At 40.5% G+C, this 21491-nt stretch overlaps 1 protein-coding gene across 1 annotated transcript in view; it reads left to right on the top strand.

Moving 5' to 3' along the window:
• The window catches only part of GRIA3 (glutamate ionotropic receptor AMPA type subunit 3), a 246832-nt gene that overhangs the window by 141678 nt on the left and 83663 nt on the right, over nucleotides 1–21491 (top strand). Inside the window, exon 5 of the mRNA XM_069985508.1 lies at nucleotides 10912–10965. Coding sequence (XP_069841609.1) covers nucleotides 10912–10965 — 54 coding nt within the window. The remainder of the gene's footprint in view (nucleotides 1–10911; nucleotides 10966–21491) is intronic.

Consider the following 21491-nt stretch of genomic DNA (forward strand, 5'->3'; position numbering starts at 1 on the left):
ACATCAAAATTGGTGGTAGACTCCCAAAGTGGGTGAAGCTTAGATGGAGGGGCATAATCTCCTGTGATCCAATGAATTTATTATAATTTAAAGAGAATATGTCATCAGAAAATAACTTATTGTTTAAATAATGTTTTTATAATAAACATATTTTTAAAGATTTTTTGTTGACATTTTTTCTAATTTTCAATTTTTCTATCAATATTATAATATAATCCTGAAATCTTGCAGCTTTCATTCTCACCACTGGGGTTAAAACTAAGTTGAGACTTCCTGTTCTCTCTGTAGTGATCTGTACAGCATTAGAGCAACAAGTGACACTGGTAGATAGAGGAGACAATAGCAGCTCCCTGTGGAATGACCTCTTCACAGGTCACAGAGCAGGATCAGTAATGTTTCCTATTCATGTCAAGGGGATAGACTTTGTCTATTGCCATCTATGTCCATAAGTCTTGCTGTAAAGTATGTCATTAAATGCTGTTAGGAACATCTCAGGAAGTATGGCAGCCACCGTAACAATGTACAAAAACTAAAGTTAAAAATTACGGTCAGAAAATAACTGATTAGAATGGAAGAACATTTTTTTGTATCTGACTCTAATCAGAAAAAAATGGTGATATGTGACATTAAAAGCAGAAAATTGGGCTAATCTGCAGAAATCTACACCACAGACTGTGAAATATGCAACAAATTTAGCAAGGCTCTAACGTCTTAATTAATTTGGGCATCTTACTTTAGCCCCAGTAAGAAAACATTATTGTTAGTCACTGCTATTTCAGAAAACTTTATTTAAATTAAGTACTGCCGAACATAAGATACTTACATATAGTTAGATACATAAGTAGTAGGTATAATTATGGTATTTTTAGTATATCTAATATACTCTTTTATGCCCTCCCTCAAACTTTTAGTTACTCAATTCAGTTCTGTCTTTACAAGATTGACTACCAACTTACTGAAGGATCAGGCTAGATGCTACCCATAGAAGTCTATAGAGGGGGGAGGCATGCGGAGAGAGATGGGAGGGAAAATGGTTGAAGAGAAAATTAGAGACTGCAAAGAAAACATAGAAGTGCAGGACAGGCACATAGAATCAAAGCCACATATAGAAAAACAAGGGGGGAAAATACCATTTTGGATCTACTTGACCATTTCTTTAGGTTGACAAGATATTACAATATGAACAGATATATGTATAATGTGTAATGCCACTCCCCCATACACTATAGGACATATCACAACTGCTTAGCGTAATAAATATAATCAAGCGATATAAAACTGTAACAGTCCTTTAAACCCGTCCCCCATTTCTCTCCAGCAGCTATACGACGTTAGCAGAACTATCCGGCCCACAAGTGTTTGTATTACACATTATATGTACCTGTACTGTCTTGATTGTGTAAATCTGAAATGCATTGTTTTTTAGCCACATTTTCCTATGTGTGACTTTTGTTACTATGTGCCTATCCTGGTGGCATTGGTAACTTTTAAATGAGACAAGAATAAAGAAATTGTGATCTTATTTGGACGTGCAGGTCGTGTTACCCTTTTCCCTTTGCCCCTTATCTACTTTGAGCAGGCTACCAAGAAGTGAGGACAGAGGGATAGAGTGACAGGCAAAACAAAGCATTCACCAATAATGTATTTGCTGTCAGATGATCGGCCAGGAATTCCCTTTTGTCTTTAGACATCTCATTTCTTTAATATATCACACTTTATTCAAAAGCATGTCCTTCCATGTTAAACACAAAAAGATGAGTTTTCAAAGTAGATGCATTGTACTGTGTTGGATCTAAATCCGGCCCATGTAATCCTTCTGCACTGTTCAATGTCACTACTCAATCTTCTGCCTCCTCCATAAGCATTCACTGTATGAGTATTTGATAGATTTACTTGCTCTACTCATCTTGCCTTCCCTCATGCACAGCCAAACTACTTTTTCATCTTCTTCAGTTGAGCGTTCATGTGGGTGATTGGTTCTGGCTTACTTAGCTAATCCAGAAGACACAGTCTGACTTCAGAACAGGACAAGGTACGCTGCAAAAACATGTGCTGAATTTCTAAAAAGCTATTAATCACTAATGAAACAATTACAAGCCGGTTAACATGATGTGCAGACCGCTAAGAAGAAGCAAAATTAAAACTTAAATGTCTCCCAATCTTTTCAGTTGTAAAATCCTACTTGTAGCTAATGCATACAACGCCCTTATTCTGCCAGGCTCGCTCAGAGCAAAGCTTCATGCATGTGTGATGATGTCTTAAATTATGTTACACTGGGTTCACATACCGCGTATGTGCTGAAAGAATTTCATTTGTGGAATCTGCACACAATTTCCATAATGATATCAAATACAAGTTTATAACAAACCCTATTCACAAATAGTATAAAAAGGCACACTGCACACTGTCAAAGCAGATGCAGATTTAGGCTATGTTCCCACTTTAGGAACATATCAGGCAAACGCGGCTGTCTTGTTTAAATGATCATGATCGATATTAGCATCCGTCCATGTTACGAGGCGATTGCCTTCTCTGATGTCTGATAAGTGGGAACATAGTTTTTTGCTGCCCATTTTACCTATTCTTAGACCAGCACAACCTAAAAGAAATGCCATGCAATATAAATATGGATTTCATGGTAGGTTTCATGCAGTTTTTTAGGCTATTTCCAAACCCCACTATTGGGCTATTTTCCCACTACATACTACCAATGGCCAGAACATTAAACATAAAATAGTTGTACAACAAAGGCCGTTGTTTGTGCTCATCTGTACGTAGAGGAAACGTAGTTTTATACTGATTTATAATGATTTTTTTGTTCAGCAATACTGTAAGTATATGATTAGACATGCGGCTTTTGTTACAGTCCTTGATTCAGTTTCTAGCCAAAGCCAGTAGGAGATCTAAAAAGAAAAACTTGCAGTGTGAAATCCGTTGCGTTCCTGTTCTTGTGAAGCTACCCTAAAGGGGTAAAATACATGTTGAACCATCCCCCCTCCTGGAGATTAACAATTTATTCCTTTCATGTCATTACCTTTTCTGTTTCCTTTCCCCATTTCTGAGCCTGCTGCTTTCTGCTGAAGACACAGAAAGGAAACTGTGTCAGCCTCCTCCTCCCTTCCTCCCTCCCTTCCTAGATGGCTCATGTAAAGAGTGTCCCTGGCCTGCTGTTTCTGCAGTGAGGCCAGAAGGTTTAATCACAATAAGGTCATAAGTAACTTCAGCTACAGATCGCTTCACCGGGACATTGGACATTGAGAGAGTGTGGGAACAGTAAGATAAGTTGTATCTGAAGGGCACTGCTATGTGAACATTGTGCATGCTACTAGTATGAGGGCAATGAAAGAAAGATACTCTGACTGGCACTTTCATGTAGGCAGTGAATACACTATATCAATGATGGACAAATCTCTAACATGATTGTATTACTTACACTATACAAAATTACAATCTTTCTCTGCCACTAGTACTTGATTATCTTGTTTTTGGGATATTGCAGAACAGGGACACCCAGCATAAGCAATATGTCTTTATAGAAATATCATGGAAATGCTGTGAATGGCTAAAAATCTGGTCTGATTATGTCCTAATATTATCAGAGCCCTGACCGGTAAACAGGATGAGGATACATTTTTAGCCTTACCATGTAAACAAAAATGTTTCTTTCCCTGACTGTAGGCAAATACCCTAAAAATAATAATAAAAAAGTAACTGGAAGATAACATATAATGATAATAATAATAATAATAATAATAATAATAATAATAATAATAATAATAATAATAATAAAAATATTTTTGTTATATAGTAACATAGTTATTAAGGTTGAAAAAAGACAAAAGTCCATCAAGTTTAACCTAGAGGGACCCTACTGTGTTGATCCAGAGGAAGGCAAAACCCTTTATGAGGCAGATGCCTATTGCCCCATCATAGGGAGAAAATTCCTACCTGACTCCAATGGTAACCAGAATAAATCTCTGAATCAGTGTCCTATCACATGTAATCTAGTGCCCATAACTTGTAACATATTTTTCAAGAAAAGCATTCAGACCTTCCTTGGACTTAATGTCCAAATTCCTATACTTATACCCTGTCCCCATTAGGTCTCACAATCTAATATCTGGAGCAAACCCAAGCAAGTTGTATAGCTTTGTAATTCACTTCTATTTAAACATTTCAAGTCTTTCAATACCTATTAGCTGCTGTAAGCCCTGCAGGAAATGGTGTATTATTTCCAGTCTGACACAATGCTCTCTGCTGCCACCTCTGTCGATGTGAGGAATTGTACAGAGCAGTAGCAAATCCCCATAGAAAACTGTACCTGCTCTGGACAGTGTTTGTCACAGACAGAGGTAACTTGACCTTAGATTAACTTTCATATACTGTAAAAGCCATGAAAGCGGTAAACTCAGAACTGGGGGAAGTAGACAAAAAAAGGTAATGACGTGTATGGAATGAATTGTTAATTTTCAGAGGGCATGATTCAACATATATTTTATTTGAGTGGGATACTCCTTTAAATAATATGTCTAGGGTAAGGCATGTACATCAACCTTATCATGCTTTACATTGGCAGACTTGGCATTCGGTGCATTTATTAGATGGCCTGGCCATTCATCTGACTGAATACCATGCAGCATCTGTTACAGGGCAATCTCTAGCTGACCTTAGTCCCAATAACTTCTAGGAGTCTCAGAAGCTGTACCTTATTAAAGTGTTCCTGTAAATTAAAAAAAAATTACATTAAGACATGTAAAAAGTTTTGATTGGTGAAGGTCTGGGTTCTCAAACTTACACTGTCACTAGATTAAAGGGGAAGAAGCACATGCCAAGCATTGACCCTCCCTGTTCTCTGTATGCAACAAGAGATAGGCCTGTAGAGTTTCTACAGAAATCTCCATCGGTTGCCTGGACAGAGCTGCGGGATGACATGCTTAGTGGGCACTTCCTTTGGCTATACCCAGTGATTGGTGGGAGTCTCACCACTGAGACTCCAACCAATAAAAACGCTCTATGATATGTCAAGGCTTTTGAGATGACAATGCCTATTTAGTGCTACTGGCACTTTTTGAATTTGCTACACCGACAATCAAAAGCAGGGATGGGGAGCCTTCAGCTGTTGCAAAACTACAATTTCCATCGTGCCTGGACAGCCAAAGCTTCGCATGAGGTAAATTGTAGTTTTGCAACAGCTGGAGGGTCGAAGGTTCCCCATCCCTGATCTAAAGCATCAAACAGTATAAAATAGTGTGGTAACAACTTCTTTCTTTTTTTCTCTACCTAAGAGATTTATGTATGGGCAAATTAGTTGTGGCTTCTTATAGCAAAGATAGAGACATAGATGTCTGCTGAGCAAAAATTACAATATTGGAAAAACAATTCTTAGACTTCTACATTGTGTCATTCCTTGATAACTAAGGATAACTTGTTACCAGTTTGGGGTCTATAAGTGTCAATCAGTGATGACAGTATCACACTGCATAAAGACCAAACACTGTGAGGAAATGGTAACGCCCAGTTGCCTATTTATAAAAATTTCTAGAAGGAATGGCAGAGGAATGACAACATTCCGAGAGAGCACGCTCCAGAGCTTTATGAGCCATACAAGTGTTTGCTAACACAGATACATCGGAGAGGTGACAATATGCACATCTAACAGTGACTATTGTTAAATAAATGTAAAGCCTCAGGAAATGTTGGGTGAATAGAGATTTACCTTAGCCGGCTCTGCTGCAGGAAAATTGGGCAGTTTAAATACAAAGCGTGTAAGTTGTAATGTGTTATTATATTTTACAAAAGTGAAAGGCTAATTTTATGTTTTACATTTTGTGAAATGGGTTATTATGTGTAAAGCTCACTAAAGAGCTTTCAAGAATATTATAAGAAGCGATGTCATACATTATTCCTTGTTTCAGCTGTTCCATGAATTGCACTGCAGAACATAATACCATTTCTTGAATTCGCTGACCTTTGAGCCCTATTTTAGTTAAAATCTACATTAAATCCACACAAAGCATTAAGTAACTTTGTAACTACAAGACATTATGTATATTGAAGTGTGAGAGTTACATCATGTTTCTTTAACCCATTCACAGCCAAAGTTGCAATCAGAATTCTGCTGAGCTTACATCTCTCAGTAACCCCTGCTGGTTTGGGGTCTTCAAAGAGCAAGTTCTGCTCAATTACAGTCTGGAAAATGTAACTTTACATTAGATGATGTAAATGGAAAGAAAATTCCCATGAGCTAGGCTTTGTTCATAGGAATTCAACTATAGTAAGAAGAAATCTAGCTATAGGGCTAAAAGGTCTGCCTTAGTTCTTGTATAAAATGTACACTGTACCTTTAAATTCTGATTGTGCAGAAAAATGTGTTGGGGTGTGTTCACACGTACAGGATCCGCAGCAGATCCGATGGTGCAGATTTGATGCTGTGTTTAGTTATTTAGATCAAATCTGCTGCGGATCCGCACCATCAAATACGCTGCGATACTGTATGTGTGAAGCTACCCTTAAAGCGAATGTAAATTAATATTCATTTTTTAGAACCGCGGCCTGGTTACCGCTCACGGCACCAGTCTATTATTGAGTAGGCTTGATCAAACTGCGGAAAAAGCTAGGTTCAATCTAACTCGAACCAAGCCGGACCTTCCGCATTTGATTCCTGATGCCTTCTTGGTCCGTGCGGAAGGAGGAGACATCCTGGGGACCGCCTGAAATTCCCAGATGCAGCCTATTACCTAGGCTGAATCCCAGAATTCCAGGCGGTTCCCAGGCTGTCTCCTCCTTCCGCACGGACCAAGAAGGCATCAGGAATCAAATGCGGAAGGTCCGGCTAGGTTCGAGTTCGATCGAACCTAGCTTTTTCCGCTGTTCGATCAAGCCTATTACCGAACACCCGCCTGGCCCGCCCCCAGTGAGAGGAAACCCCGCCCCTTATGACACGGCTCTATTGATTCTAAACTTTTTAAAGGTCGGCTTAAATAACATATACAGTATGTGTATATATATATATATATATATATATATATATATATATATACACACACACACACAAACGAGAGAGATGAAGGATGATATGGTAACACCACACACGTGTTTCCAAGTGATTATAAGTCGATCCTCTCCACCAATGCCCTCAAGGAAGTTGTCTGGCACTATTTATAAATGAAGCATTGCCACTTTCTTTTCCCTTTCAAGTCCCCATACTGTTTCATTGGACTGACAGTTGTGCAGTAACCCAGAAAAGATAAGAGATACTCTTCAGATCTTCAGTTGTTGAAATGCCAGCATAACTAGTGGATAGTGGTGGAAGCTACAGTATATGCAATAAAAAAAAAAAAAAAAAGAACATAGATGAAGGACACAGAAAAGACTTTCCTTTCAAATGCATTCCAAGCTTTGTATTCATTAATTGCAATTAAAAACCTGAACATATGAACACATCCTCAATGAAAGAAGCATTGTTAACCTTGAGTCCTATATAATATGTCCCTAATATGTGACATTCCATGACCTCGTGTTGGGCGAACATACAGCAGCATACCGAGAAAAAAAATCCTGCGTATTAATATTTATAAAGTGGGAGCTTGTGGATGTAAAGGCGGAAAATTATCATACAATTACAAATCATTAGAGCTACTAAGGGTCATTTAAAGATCACAGTGTGTTAGTAATGAGGACAAAACGAGGAAAGACTGAAAGGATTAGTAATGAGCGCCTGTATCCACTTTATCTAGTATGGATGTGATATCGGCCATTTTTAGATGTTTATTGTCCTATCGAGTGGCAGCAGATATTATAGGTCAGTGCAGCTCCTCTTTTCCATCATTTTATACTTTATAGAATTAAAAGGATGTATTATCGATTTAGTTGACACTTACATGTGAAGTAGGTTTTCCTTCTGATGTATTAGTAACAGAAAGTGTAAATTATACAGAGATGCCTGGCAGTCCATGTATCCCGCTGAAGAAGAGATTTTACAGATCGCTTCACCGGGACATTGGACATTGAGAGAGTGTGGGAACAGTAAGAGAAGTTGTATCTGGAGGGCACTGCTATGTGAACATTGTGCATGCTACTAGTATGAGGGCAATACTCTGACTGGCACTTTCATGTAGGCAGTGAATACACTATATCAATGATGGACAAATCTCTAACGTGATTGTATTACTTACACTATACAAAATTACAATCTTTCTCTGCCACTAGTACTTGATTATCTTGTTTTTGGGATATTGCAGAACAGGGACACCCAGCATAAGCAATATGTCTTTATAGAAATATCATGGAAATGCTGTGAATGGCTAAAAATCTGGTCTGATTATGTCCTATATTATCAGAGCCCTGACCGGTAAACAGGATGAGGATACATTTTTAGCCTTACCATGTAAACAAAAATGTTTCTTTCCCTGACTGTAGGCAAATACCCTGAAAATAATAATAAAAAAGTAACTGAAAGATAGCATATAATAATAATAATAATAATAATAATAATAATAATAATAATAATAATAAATCTCTGAATCAGTGTCCTATCACATGTAATCTAGTGCCCATAACTTGTAACATATTTTTCAAGAAAAGCATTCAGACCTTCCTTGGACTTAATGTCCAAATTCCTATACTTATACCCTGTCCCCATTAGGTCTCACAATCTAATATCTGGAGCAAACCCAAGCAAGTTGTATAGCTTTGTAATTCACTTCTATTTAAACATTTCAAGTCTTCCAATACCTATTAGCTGCTGTAAGCCCTGCAGGAAATGGTGTATTATTTCCAGTCTGACACAATGCTCTCTGCTGCCACCTCTGTCGATGTGAGGAATTGTACAGAGCAGTAGCAAATCCCCATAGAAAACTGTACCTGCTCTGGACAGTGTTTGTCACAGACAGAGGTGGCAGCAGAAAACACTGTACCAGACTGGAAAAAAATACACCACCTCCTGCAAGACATACAGCAGCTTATAAGTACTGGAGGAATTGATATTTTAAATAGAAGAAAATCAATCAAATATATATATATATATATATATATATATATATATATATAAGAATAGAAGAAAAATGAATCTATATAACTTTCTGGCACCAGTTGATTTGGAAGATAAAAATTTTGCCGGAGTACCGCTTTAAAATGTACTATATATCCTTATATACTGTATATGCTTCTCCGTGTTTACATACCAAAGAACCAATTTAAAACACTTAAATCCTAAGAGCATCTAAAGATGTTTTTCTATGTTACTTAAAATATTATGAATATCATAACATCCAAAAAAAAAAGCTTCTTAATTTGCCTTGGTCCCCTTGGAACTGCACTATAAACACAGCACACTTCAGCCTTGTATTTCTCCTTCTCCTATTTACATTTACATATTAGCATAGAAGTCCTCAGAGACAACAAAAAAAAAAAACATGAAACAGATGTGTGCAACCATTTTAGTCTCAGATTTTCAACATACTTACTAATAACTGTCCCCTGGGAGAAACTGGAAATCCATTACCTCCCATCCCTAGTAATGTGTCATTATTTAGAGTGTGAGCCCTCTACTGCTGTACCTCTGTATCATTGTGATTACATATAGTAGAATGCAGAATATTTTACTGAGTTTTTACAAAACCTGCAGATCGGAAAGTTTTGTAGTAGTAAGCTGTATAGTAGTAGTCATCACTAGAAATGTGAATAATATCTCTACAATGGAGCCTGTGCATGTCAGCTGTATGACTGCCAATGGAGGCATACATTCTCTGCCATGTACATTAGCTCAAATAGTCTGCATCAGATGTTATGAGCCATTACCTCGACATAATACAGTAAAATTGTTTTACCTGGACTGTTCCTTTAAGGCTATTGGTCTTTTTTCCTGTAACTTAAGCCTGTATTACAGAGGCACTGTATGGCAGTATGAGGCTATGTTCACACAACGTTTTTTTTTTTAGCTCCATTTAAAATAATGTCCGTCATTTTGATTTTAAAATACTGGACGTCATTTAACAGCCTGACCTCCCCTTAGTGTAATGACGGCTGTTGGTACATTATTCTAGTTTGGGGTTACTAATTGCACGTTGGATGCGGCTTAATTGAAAAGTCCATTGAATTTAATAGTAAAAACAGAGAAAGAACGGTGACAAAAGAAAAACTGCGTGAACAACTAATAAAAAACGTCCGCTGTTTGCAAAAGACGTCCGAAAATATTGATAATGTTCATTATTCTGATAAAAACATCTGTTGCTCAATACATTGTGTGCATTGGACATCCATCTTCCCATTGACTTCAATGCCTTGCCATTGCAGTCAGTCAAATCTCGGCAAAAAAAAAAGACGTTTGTTTAAATAGCGAAATCTACCTCCTTTTCTCTTTTTCTTACGTTGTGTGAACATAGCCTAATACAGATCAGCAGGGATCCATTTGTTTTGTATTTGATATACAAATGTTTATAAACATGACTCATTTGCTTTGTTTCCGTCTTTGCGTTGTTTGCGATTGCTTTATATTGTGCATATTTTCCTTTGTATAAACACAAATTACGGAAACAATTACTGAAAACAAAACACGAACAGTAAGATTGTCCAGGAACAGGTTGGTAGCGGAATATCTACAGATGTTGCTGAGCTGTGTTATAGTCATATATAGAAAAGCCAGTTGTACTGTGTCTTCTGTATAATTTACGGTTTTAGGTAGAGCTAGACATCACTAGGTCTGTACATTCCACCAGTGAATTATAAGATGAGAATTAATGGTAAAATGCTGAAAGTGTCCTATTCCCAGAGTAATAGCGTCCTGTCCTGACTGACATGCACATGGCTAGTTCATATAAGTCTAATCTAAAAACAACCTTTTCAAAGTTTCTGACATTTTCGGCCTGACATCTAACTTAATCCCTGATCTCTGCTATTTTTCTTCTCTTGTAGGTTGTAATCCTTGGCAAACACACACGAGGCTACCACTATATGCTTGCAAACCTGGTAAGAGCTTGTATTATTATGAACACTTCAGCTGTGCGCTGCTTGTGTATTGACAATGGCTGAATTAATCATGTACAGAAAGGAACTGGTGAAGGGCTCCTTCTAGATTTCTGAGAAATGATCTGGCAAATGTTAGACACAATGTGAAATATTACACTTCACCTTATTCTTTCAATATTACATTATACTCCACTATTGAAATGAGTCGGCTTCCGCTGTACAGTATCTGCACAATCTTTTCAATAGCAATAAAACAGGGAATTGGCCAATTTGTCCTCTATTTGCTGACATAATTCGGACAAATGGAACATTTTGTCTGTGCTTTGTGTATAAAATGTTTTTTTTTTGCTCCAGACGTGTATCTCATATATTTTCCCTGGGAGATTTTTATTACAGGAATATCTTACCTGTAGGCTGCTATTCCTTCTATAGGACATGACACACAGCTGTCACTTGCCATTTTAGTGTTTTGGTATACCGTCATCACAATGCTGTCTATAGAACAGTTTGGAACTGTGTCAAACATGTGCATGGCAGGGTATGATGATGAATCCATATTGAGCACTGCTGTTATATAGCGCGCTGTACATGGATTGTCAGATGTAATTTGTCCAGCTGAGAACTGGACCATAATGAGAACAATAAAGAATATATGTCATCAAGCAGTCCTTCTCATAGCGATATCTTCTGATTGTGTAAATATTCAACTCAAGTTACATCAATACAATAATGGAGTTTGCATATGTAAATATTTGCAAAGGTGTTATGCAGGATTTAAAACCAAAGCTGCTTTCTTCCAGAAACAGCACCACTTTTGTCCTCAGTTTGTGTGTGGTATTGCTGCCTAGTTCTATTGAAGTGAATAGAACAGAGTTGTAATACCACACACAACCTAAGAACAGGTATGGTGCTGTTTTTGAAAGAAAGCACTTTTTTTTTTTATCCATCCTGGATAACCCTTGCTGGGTTCACACTATGTATATTTGAGGCTGTATTTGGTCCTCATGTCAGGTCCTCATAGCAACCAAAACCAGGAGTGGATTGAAAACACAGAAAGGATCTGTTCACACAATGTTGAAATTGAGTGGATGGCCGCCATATAACAGTAAATAACGGCCATTATTTCAATACCACAGCCGTTGTTTTAAAATAACAGCAAATATTTGCCATTAAATGACGGCCATCCACTCAATTACAACATTATGTGAACAGAGCCTTTCTGTGTTTTCAATCCACTCCTGGTTTTGGTTGCTATACAGCCTCACAAATACAGCCTCAAATATACATAGTGTGAACCCAGCCTATAATGTATTTTAGATTGACTTTTATGTCATTTTAGATTTCACTTTTAGATGCTTGCAGAGAATGGCTTAACTGAAAGCTTCTGGGCTAAACCTTTATTAAATCCCCCCACCTACTATGTGCCATGTTTGCTATTGTTATCTTTTTATGAGGCAGTTACGCCATTGGGATAAATCAGTAAGCAGGGCCTAGATGTAATTGCTATACTACCATTCCTATCTAAAGCTTCTTTATTAGAGATGAGCGAACCTGGAGCATGCTCGAGTCGATCCGAACCCGAACTTTTAGCATTTGATTAGCGGTGGCTACTGAACTTGGATAAAGCCCTAAGGCTATGGGGAAAACATGGATATAGTCATTGGCTGTATCCATGTTTTCCAGACAACCTTAGAGCTTTATCCAAGTTCAGCAGCCACCGCTAATCAAATATCAAACGATCGGGTTCAGATCCTGAACCCGGTTTGCTCATCTCTATTCTTTATTAAAAACATATGGGGGGGTATTTATTAACCCCTTCATGACCAGGGACATAACTGTACGTCCTTGGTCGGGTAGGGGAGTTCAGAGAAGGGCCATGCGGCAACCCCACTTTGAACCACCGCGATCCCGGGTGTTATTAATAGCCCAGGACCGCGGCTATTAGCAGGCGTGGTCCGATCGCCACGCCCACTAATAAATCGTCTAAATGCAGCTGTTATGCTGCATATAAACTGCTTTTTATCCCCCATCCCTGGTGTCTAGTGGGCAGATCGCCCCCCCCCCCCCCCCCGCGCAATGCGTTCGCGGAGGGGCAATCCGTTTAACTTACCCGGCTGGGCCTTAGCTGATCCCGGCTTGGTATTCTGCTGATCTGATGCAGAAGACCAGACCAACAGAGCATCGATCTAATGGATCGGTGCTCTATTATATACGCAGCATTGATCTCACTGGGAAATTAACCCCTAGGCGACCCTGGACGTACCCGTACGTCCAGAGCCGCCTCCATGTCTTCAGAGCGTTACCGCGCTCTGAACCGCCGCGGTCCCAGGTGCCGCTTGTAACCCGGGACTGCGGCTATTAGCGGGCAAGGCGTTAAAAGTTGGCAGCGGCATCCGATTACTTGATGCAGCTGTTCCCTGGTGTCTAGAGGGGTAGAGCGGTAATTTTAATCACGCCCCTTTTCCCATTTTATAAAATAAATAAACATATTTGGTATCGCCAGGTGTATAATTGCCTGAACTATCAAAGTATCACATTCCTGATCTTGCACGGTAAAAGGCGTAAGCACAAAAATCCACCAAAGTGCAAAATTGCGCATTTTTGTTTGCATCAAATCGTATATGCGCAATCAAGGTACCGATAGAAAGTACAGATCCTGGCACAAAAAAGACACCTCAGACAGCCGCATGGACCAAAGGATAAAAGCGCTATAAGCCTGGGAATAGAGCGATTTTAAGGAGCATTTAGAGTTTTAAAAAGGTTTTAATTTTCTAAAAGCCATCAAATTAAATAAAAGTTACACAAGTTACATATCCTTGTAATCGTACTGACTTGAGGAAGATAAATAACATGTCAGTTATACCATAGGACAAACGGTGTAAACGCAAACCCCCCACATAAAAAAAAAATGCCTTTTATTTTCAATTTCACTTGGCAAATATTTTTTTCCCAGTTTTGCAGCATATTTTATGTTAAATTTAAGTCTTGATTGCAAAGTACAATTACTGGCGCACAAAATAAGGGCCTATAGGTGAAAAAAAGGAAGTACTATGACCTTTTAAACGTGAGGAGGAGAAAACTATAGCGCAAAAAGGAAAATTTGCAGAGTCATGAAGGGGTTACAGTATGTAAGACTGGCAAAAAGTACACTTAAAAATAAAAAAAATTACCATAAGCTCATTTTCATATCTCTCTCATCTTCCATAGCCATTCAGGCAGGGGCATAGCTAGGATTCATGGGGCCCCATAGCAAAAAACTGTATGGGGCCCCCCTCCCCTACACACTAAAATATATATATTTATACATACTCGGTGATGTGGCCCAAAAAAAAAATTCTCTTGTGGCCAGAGGCAGAATCCTATGGTTATATACATAGGTGCAGGAGCAGGCTACCTTTTGCTTAACCCTTTATTTACTGCAGTGTGTAAGTGACCCAGTGTTCTACATGCTGCAACACAAAAAGGGTTAATACAGAAGACAATTAGTTCTCTCTTCTGCACTGATAACTCCTGACCTCTGCAGGAACTCAGAAAACAGAGGTCAGAGGTTATCAGAGTAGTCAGCCAGAGAGCTAATTGTCTTCTGTATTAACCCTTTTTTTTGTTTTGCAGCATGTTAGAGAACACTGGGTCACTTACACACTGCAGTAAATAAGGGGTTAAGCAAAAGGACACAGGAGGCTCCTATCTTCCCTGGGCCACCTCCCTCCACGGGCCCCTTAGCAACCGCCTTCCCTGCCTCTATGGTAGCTACGCCACTGCACTCAGGGTATAGGAGAGACTCTATATATATATATATATATATATATATATATATATATATATATATACACTGAATTTGATACATTACTGACATCCTCTCAGCACATTCATTATAACCGCAGATGGGCACAGTTAAGTGCTGACTGAATTTACTGGTATGTCCTCCAGCTATACATCAATGTACACTCCTATGCCTTAAGCTCTGTTTAATGTTCCCCAATGTATGCCTAACAGTGTTGCCTACTAAAAGAGGCCACTAGCAATAGAGGATACCATTGTTATAAAGGGTTGTACTTGGTTTTCAACAATATTTAGGTACTGTAGGTGTTACATGTTAAAGTAAATAACAATTTCGGGCATAACGGTTCTCAGTAAAACATTGTCAAGAAAATCACTCTGCCTCCACTGGCTTGTCTGTTTCCTAAAGTGCATCCTCATGTTGTCTATTCCCCAGATAGCAATGTACATGCCTGTGGCCATTCACATGATTATGGAGAAAGTGTGATTCACTAGACCACATTATCTTCTTCCACTGTTTCACGTCTATATTATACCTAGTCGAGTTACATGATTATGGCCACTTCCTACTTTCAACATCAGCAGCTTATAGTTCAAGAGGCAAATAAAGTGTTGTAATTGGGCTTGGTAAGTATTTTTGGTGTGCAATAGGCTGCTTATAAGGTGCCACTTGATCACTCACAATACAATTTCACCACAGCAGTCGATTAGCAATACTGCACAGTTTGGGCCCCTCTGACCAAAAGCTAATATTCATCCCTTTTTCCATGCAGTCTATTACACATCAAATATACCCACCAAGCCCAATCGCGACACATAATTACCTTCATGAAATATAAGTTGCAGGTTCTAAAGTTAGGGGCCCATTGTAGGATCCACTGGTCCTCTGGTGGGCCAGTCCAACACTGTAGCTGTTACTCTCTATTTGCTTGTGGTCATAATAATGTGACTTGACTGTATAGTTGACCTAATTTCCATAACACACTTTTATTATTAGATCTTAACTTAAGCAGCTTTTTAAATGGTAATATATAGCTGAAAAGGTTAAAGTTGAAATGGGCTTTGCCGCCTCTTCCTCTTGTGCCCCTTGCAACATTGGGAAAAACAGTTGTCAAGGAAACCATCTGAAGCCCAGAAAGTTGAGAAGGGCTGCAAAACCCCTTCGAGATTCTTGTCTTTTCCAAGATTTAAAAATAAAAAATCAGATATTCTATAGGATCCTTAGGCAATTACTGCTGTATGGAATATAAACAAGACAAGTGTTAAAAGGTCATGAACGAAAGATACTGGCCTCTTAAGAAAATAATTGTTACCTTTTGTTGTTGTAAGGCAGAGATCAGCTAAGGGGGGGGGGGGGAATTCCTACCAGCAAATGTGCTCTGGGTTAAGGAATTAGAGATAAAATTATTCTGGAAAACTGCAAGGTACCATATTTAGCACAAAAAAACAAGGCTCTAAGCTGATGCTGGGGATGATGAAAGAAGTAACATGTTCCCTCTTCTCCCATTCAACACTGGTGCCGGTAGGGGGGACCTGGGATGTGATGTGCCATGCCCACTCAGCCAGTCTTTGGCTGTAGTAGGGTTCCGCCTCAGCTGCAGCTGAGGGGGCCTAACACCTCAAGTCCCAGGTCCCCACTCGGACCCAGAATTAGCCGGTACAGGCACCATCGCTGGAGCTGGGAGGTGAGAGCATGTCACTTCTTTCATCCTCCCCAACACTCTTCTAAAAAATCACCCCAGCCTCCCTTTAAAACCCACACCCTCTAATCAAACTTAAATGATGCTGCTTACTCTGTCCCAGTCCACAAAGTAAAGCAGACAAGTATGCCACAGAAATACCCAGCCTATTATGTGTGTTCCTCAGTGACCAATATGAAAACTTGAGCCATTTGTCAGGAAGGTTTACATCTGAAATCTTGAAGCGCACAGCTGCAGATTTCTGATGAGTTTTACTCATGCATCTCAATGTCGCCACTTTAACCCCTAGACGACTTAGGATGTACTGGTACGTCCTGGAAGTCTGTGCCCAGACAACCAAGGACATACCGGTACGTCCTGAGCTATGAATCGCGATCCGGAGCAGAGCGCGCTTCACAGAAGGTGGGGGCCGGCTGGCAATCAGCAGCTGGCACCCCACCATTAATGACACGCTGCAGTGATCGCGCTGCAGCGTGCCATTAACTCCTTAAACGCTGTGATCGCAAATTTAAGTGTAAGTGATAGGGGGAGTCCCCTGTCACTTACCGATCGTTAAAACGGACCGCCGGAGGTCTCTCACCTGCCTCCGTGCAGTCCGATCGGCGCTCTGGTCACTGAGCCTGCACAGGCAGGCTCAGTCAGCAGAGCGCCGATAACGCTGATCAATGCTATGCCTATGGCATAGCAATGATCAGTGTAAAAATCTAAGTAATGTATGTACAAGTCCCCCAAAGGGACTTACAATGTGTAAAAAGAAAAGTTAAAATCACCAATACACTACCCCAAAACCCCAATAAAAGTTGAAATCACCCCCCTTTCCCATTATATAAATAAAACATAAAAAAATAAATAAATAAATAAATAAACATATAATATACCGTAGCGTGCGTATTTGTCCGATCTATTAAAATATAACAAGCATCATTGCAAACGGCGAACGGCAAACACTAAAAGAGGGGAAAATGTGCGCGGATTACCATTTTTATGTTACATTATATATTAAAAAAATCAATAAAAAGTGATCTTCACAAATATGGTATTATTAAAAACTAGAGATCATGATGGAAAAAATGACACCCCATACAGCCCCGTAGGTGAAAAAATAAAAGCGCTATAAGCATCACAATAGGCCCATTTTATTAATAATTAATTGCCAAAAAAAAGGATTTCATAAAAAAAAATATATATAACATTAGAAAATCTGTGTAAACCTGCATATGGTTGTGTTCGGACTGACCTATAAAATAATGGTATCATGTCGCTTTTACCATATAGTGCATTACGTAGACAAAGGAACCCCCCAAACGTTACCATATTGCATTCTTATTTACGATTTCATCAATTTATATCTTCATAAATATTAATATTGGGGTTCCATCATACATGTTATGGTAGAATGAAAGGCGCCATTACAAATTACAACTATTCCTGTAAAAAATAAGCCCTTACATGGCCCTGTAGATAGAAAACTGAAAGTGCTGGAGCTCTTGGAAGGGGAGGAGGAAAAAACGAAAGCACAAAGAACAAAATTTGCGCAGTCCACTGGGTCATTTAGGGCCTGGTCCTAAAAGGGTTAAATATAGAGATGAGCGAACCGGGTTCGAGTCGATCCGAACCCGAACGTTCGGTACTTGATTAGCTGGGGCTGCTGAAATTGGATAAAGCTCTAAGGTTGTTGTAATGCCTGGAGTAGTGGATCCACTGGACCGTCACCAGCGATGGCACTAACCTCACCAGGGAGCGGAGCGGCAGTGAGTTGCTGGATCTGCTGCGACTGTTTCTGGATCTGTTGAGCCTGTAGGGCGACCACTCGGGCTACTTTGCGGATATCAGGCACCTCGCCGGGATCCATGGTTGGAGCCTACTGTAACGCCTGGAGTAGTGGATCCACTGGACCGTCACCAGCGATGGCACTAACCTCACCAGGGAGCGGAGTCTAAGGGGCCGCTGGTTTTCACCAGAGCCCGCCGCAAGGCGGGATGGACTTGCTGCGGCAGGCGACCCCCAGGTCGCTACCCCTGGCTTGGTTGCTAGTGACGGCAGGCAAGGCGTGGCAGGAGCAGTAGGCAGGAGATGGTGCTGGCAGAGGTCTGTAGGCGTAACCGCAGGTGACAGGCTGAACACAGGAGCAATGGTGTAACAGGGGAGCAGGAACCAGGAACAAGGACTAGGGACCAGGTAGCGGATAGGAATCAGGAACAGGGACTAGGGACCAGGTAGCGGATAGGAATCAGGAACAACAGGGAGCTGGGCCAAACGCTATGGGAAGCATGTAGAGGCTCCAACACCTGGAAGGGGGCAGAGCTGGAACTTATAGGGGAGTGATTGACATATGGACCAATTAGGAGCGCACTGGCCCTTTAAATCTGAGACAGCCGGCGCGCGCGCGCCCTAGGAGGTGGGGACGCGCGCGTCGGCCGGCACAGACGGAGACAGGAGCGGAGGAGAGGTGAGGCGCCCCCAGGGGCCGAACTAGCAGCAGCGCCGGGTCCCTGCACAAGGACCCCGGCAGCTGCATGGGGCAGGAGGAGGTCGCGGCGGCGGCCTGGAACACGGGACGCCGCCGCGGCCATGACAGTTGTCTGGAAAACATGGATACAGCCAATGACTATATCCATGATTTCCACATTGCCTTAGGGCTTTATGCAACTTCAGCAGCCACCGCTAATCAAATGCCGAAAGTTTGGGTTCGGATCGACTCGAGCATGCTTGAGGTTCGTTCATTTCTAGTTAAATACTTATAGACACTGCTGTACAGAAATAAGACAATTGCATTTCTCTAGCCAAGATCACTAAGATCTGAACTTATGGACTTTCAACAGAAGTGTATGCGTAGAGTAAGTCTAGCTGCCTATGGCAACTGACTTATGTCATCAATGCGTAAAATGTCATAGAAGTAGCAGAGTTAGAATTAGAGGAGCTGGTTGGATTGTGAATAATAGCTTATATGCCATTGTAGAAGATCTGTGTTATTTGTGAACAGAAACATGAACTCAATGTTCTACTAAAAGGTAAAATATTCTGTTGCTATGATCTAAATTTATACTAAACCTTTAGACTAATAGCGCATCCATGGTAACAAAGGGGGTGTAGACACGGTAATATTCAACTGTAGATTTCAAGAGTTTTGCATTTTTTTTAGAACATTTTGCATTCTGTGTATTAAAACCCAAACTCTTATAATCCTTATAATAAATAAGGAAACCTCAATTATTATTAAATGGCAAGAGCAAAAACATACACAGCAGGCTAGATTTACGATTAGCTCAAAAGTGAAAAGAAAAACGTAATAAAGATCTAAGACTTGCTTGCTAATACAGTCATTTAACATATTATTATTATTATAAATTATTTTTTTTTTAGGAAATGAGCAGCATAAATTTTTTAGAGTACTAATTTCTTTAGTAAGAATCCTTAGTATATAGTACTAGAGCACTAACTCTCTGTTAAAACACACTTGTTCAAATCTTGACCGTGGCCTCTACTTGGGGCCAATCCCAATCTATGTATACACCTGTAAAGACTCTTAAGGTGTCCATACAGTTTCAATACCTGTCTATATAGAAATCTATGGATCTGGATGAGCCTGAGAAAGATGCCAGGCCGGCAAGGGAACACGTTGCTCTGTTCACACCTACAATGTGAACCTGAAAGATAAAAGTATCTGCTTAAAAGAAGCTGTTACCTGATACTTATATGCGCCAAGACAACACAGATGATCCAGATCCAGAGATTTCTATTTGCACATTTGGGCTAGCACATCGTGACAGTTGCTGATCGCCAGGATCAATAGTCTGGCTGCATGCATCTCAATCTGCTCTCCAGTGGCGGAACTACCACTGTAGCAGCAGTAGCTGCTGCTACAGGGCCCGGCTCATCAAGGGGCCCGGCAGTGGGGACTGCGGGGACTGCCTGTGTGATGTCCCCTGGTTAGCTCTGCAGGACGTTTGTCCTGATACTAGCTAACCAGGGGAGAACGATGTTTGTAGAACTGCAGGGCAAACACTCACCAGCAGGGGGCGGCATCACAAAGTACGGGGAGAAAGGGAGACTGGCCTGTCAGCTGCTGCACGGAGCATCCTGTGAGGTAGGATAACCTCGGACCCCTAGCCCTCTCCCGCCCGGACCTCGGAGAGATAGTGACAGCTCCCTCCTCCTCCTCATGTAAGTGTAAACTATATATATTACAGTGCAGTACCAGGCTGCATCATGTATATGTGTGTGCGTGTGTGTGTGTGTGTATATATATATATATATATATATATATATATATATATATATATATATATACACACACATGCAGGGCCAGTATATACAGTATATATACATACAGTAGCAGGCTGGAGAAATATATATATGTATGCAGTGCAGTAGCAAGCTGGTAGGTAGGCAGGCAGTTACAGAATGGAGGTGTCTGGTATGGCAGCGCTATATAGTCAGAGTATGGCGGTATTGGTCAGGTCTGGTGTGGCAGTGTTATCCAGTCACAGTAAGGTGGTATTGGTCAGGTCTGGTATGGCAGTGTTATCCAGTCACAGTATGGCAGTGTTGGTCAGGTCTGGTATAGTGGTGTTGTCCAGTCAGAGTATGGTGGTATTGGTCAGGTCTGGTGTGGCAGTGTTATCCAGTCACAGTATGGCGGTATTGGTCAGGTCTGGTATGACAGTGTTATCCAGTCACAGTATGGCAGTGTTGGTCAGGTCTGGTATAGTGGTGTTATCCAGTCACAGTATGGTGGTATTGGTCAGGTCTGGTATGACAGTGTTATCCAGTCACAGTATGGCGGTATTGGTCAGGTCTGGTATGAGAGTATTATCCAGTCACAGTATGGCGGTATTGGTCAGGTCTGGTGGTGTTATCCAGTCACAGTATGGCGGTATAGGTCAGGTCTGGTGGTTTTATCCAGTCACAGTATGGCGGTATAGGTCAGGTCTGGTGGTGTTATCCAGTCACAGTATGGCGGTATTGGTCAGGTCTGGTATGGCAGTGTTATCCAGTCACAGTATGGTGGTATTGGTCAGGTCTGGTATGGTGGTGTTATCCAGT

This window comes from Dendropsophus ebraccatus, chromosome 10 (genome assembly GCF_027789765.1).
Source record: "Dendropsophus ebraccatus isolate aDenEbr1 chromosome 10, aDenEbr1.pat, whole genome shotgun sequence".
In the NCBI taxonomy this organism is placed as follows: Eukaryota; Metazoa; Chordata; class Amphibia; order Anura; family Hylidae; genus Dendropsophus; species Dendropsophus ebraccatus.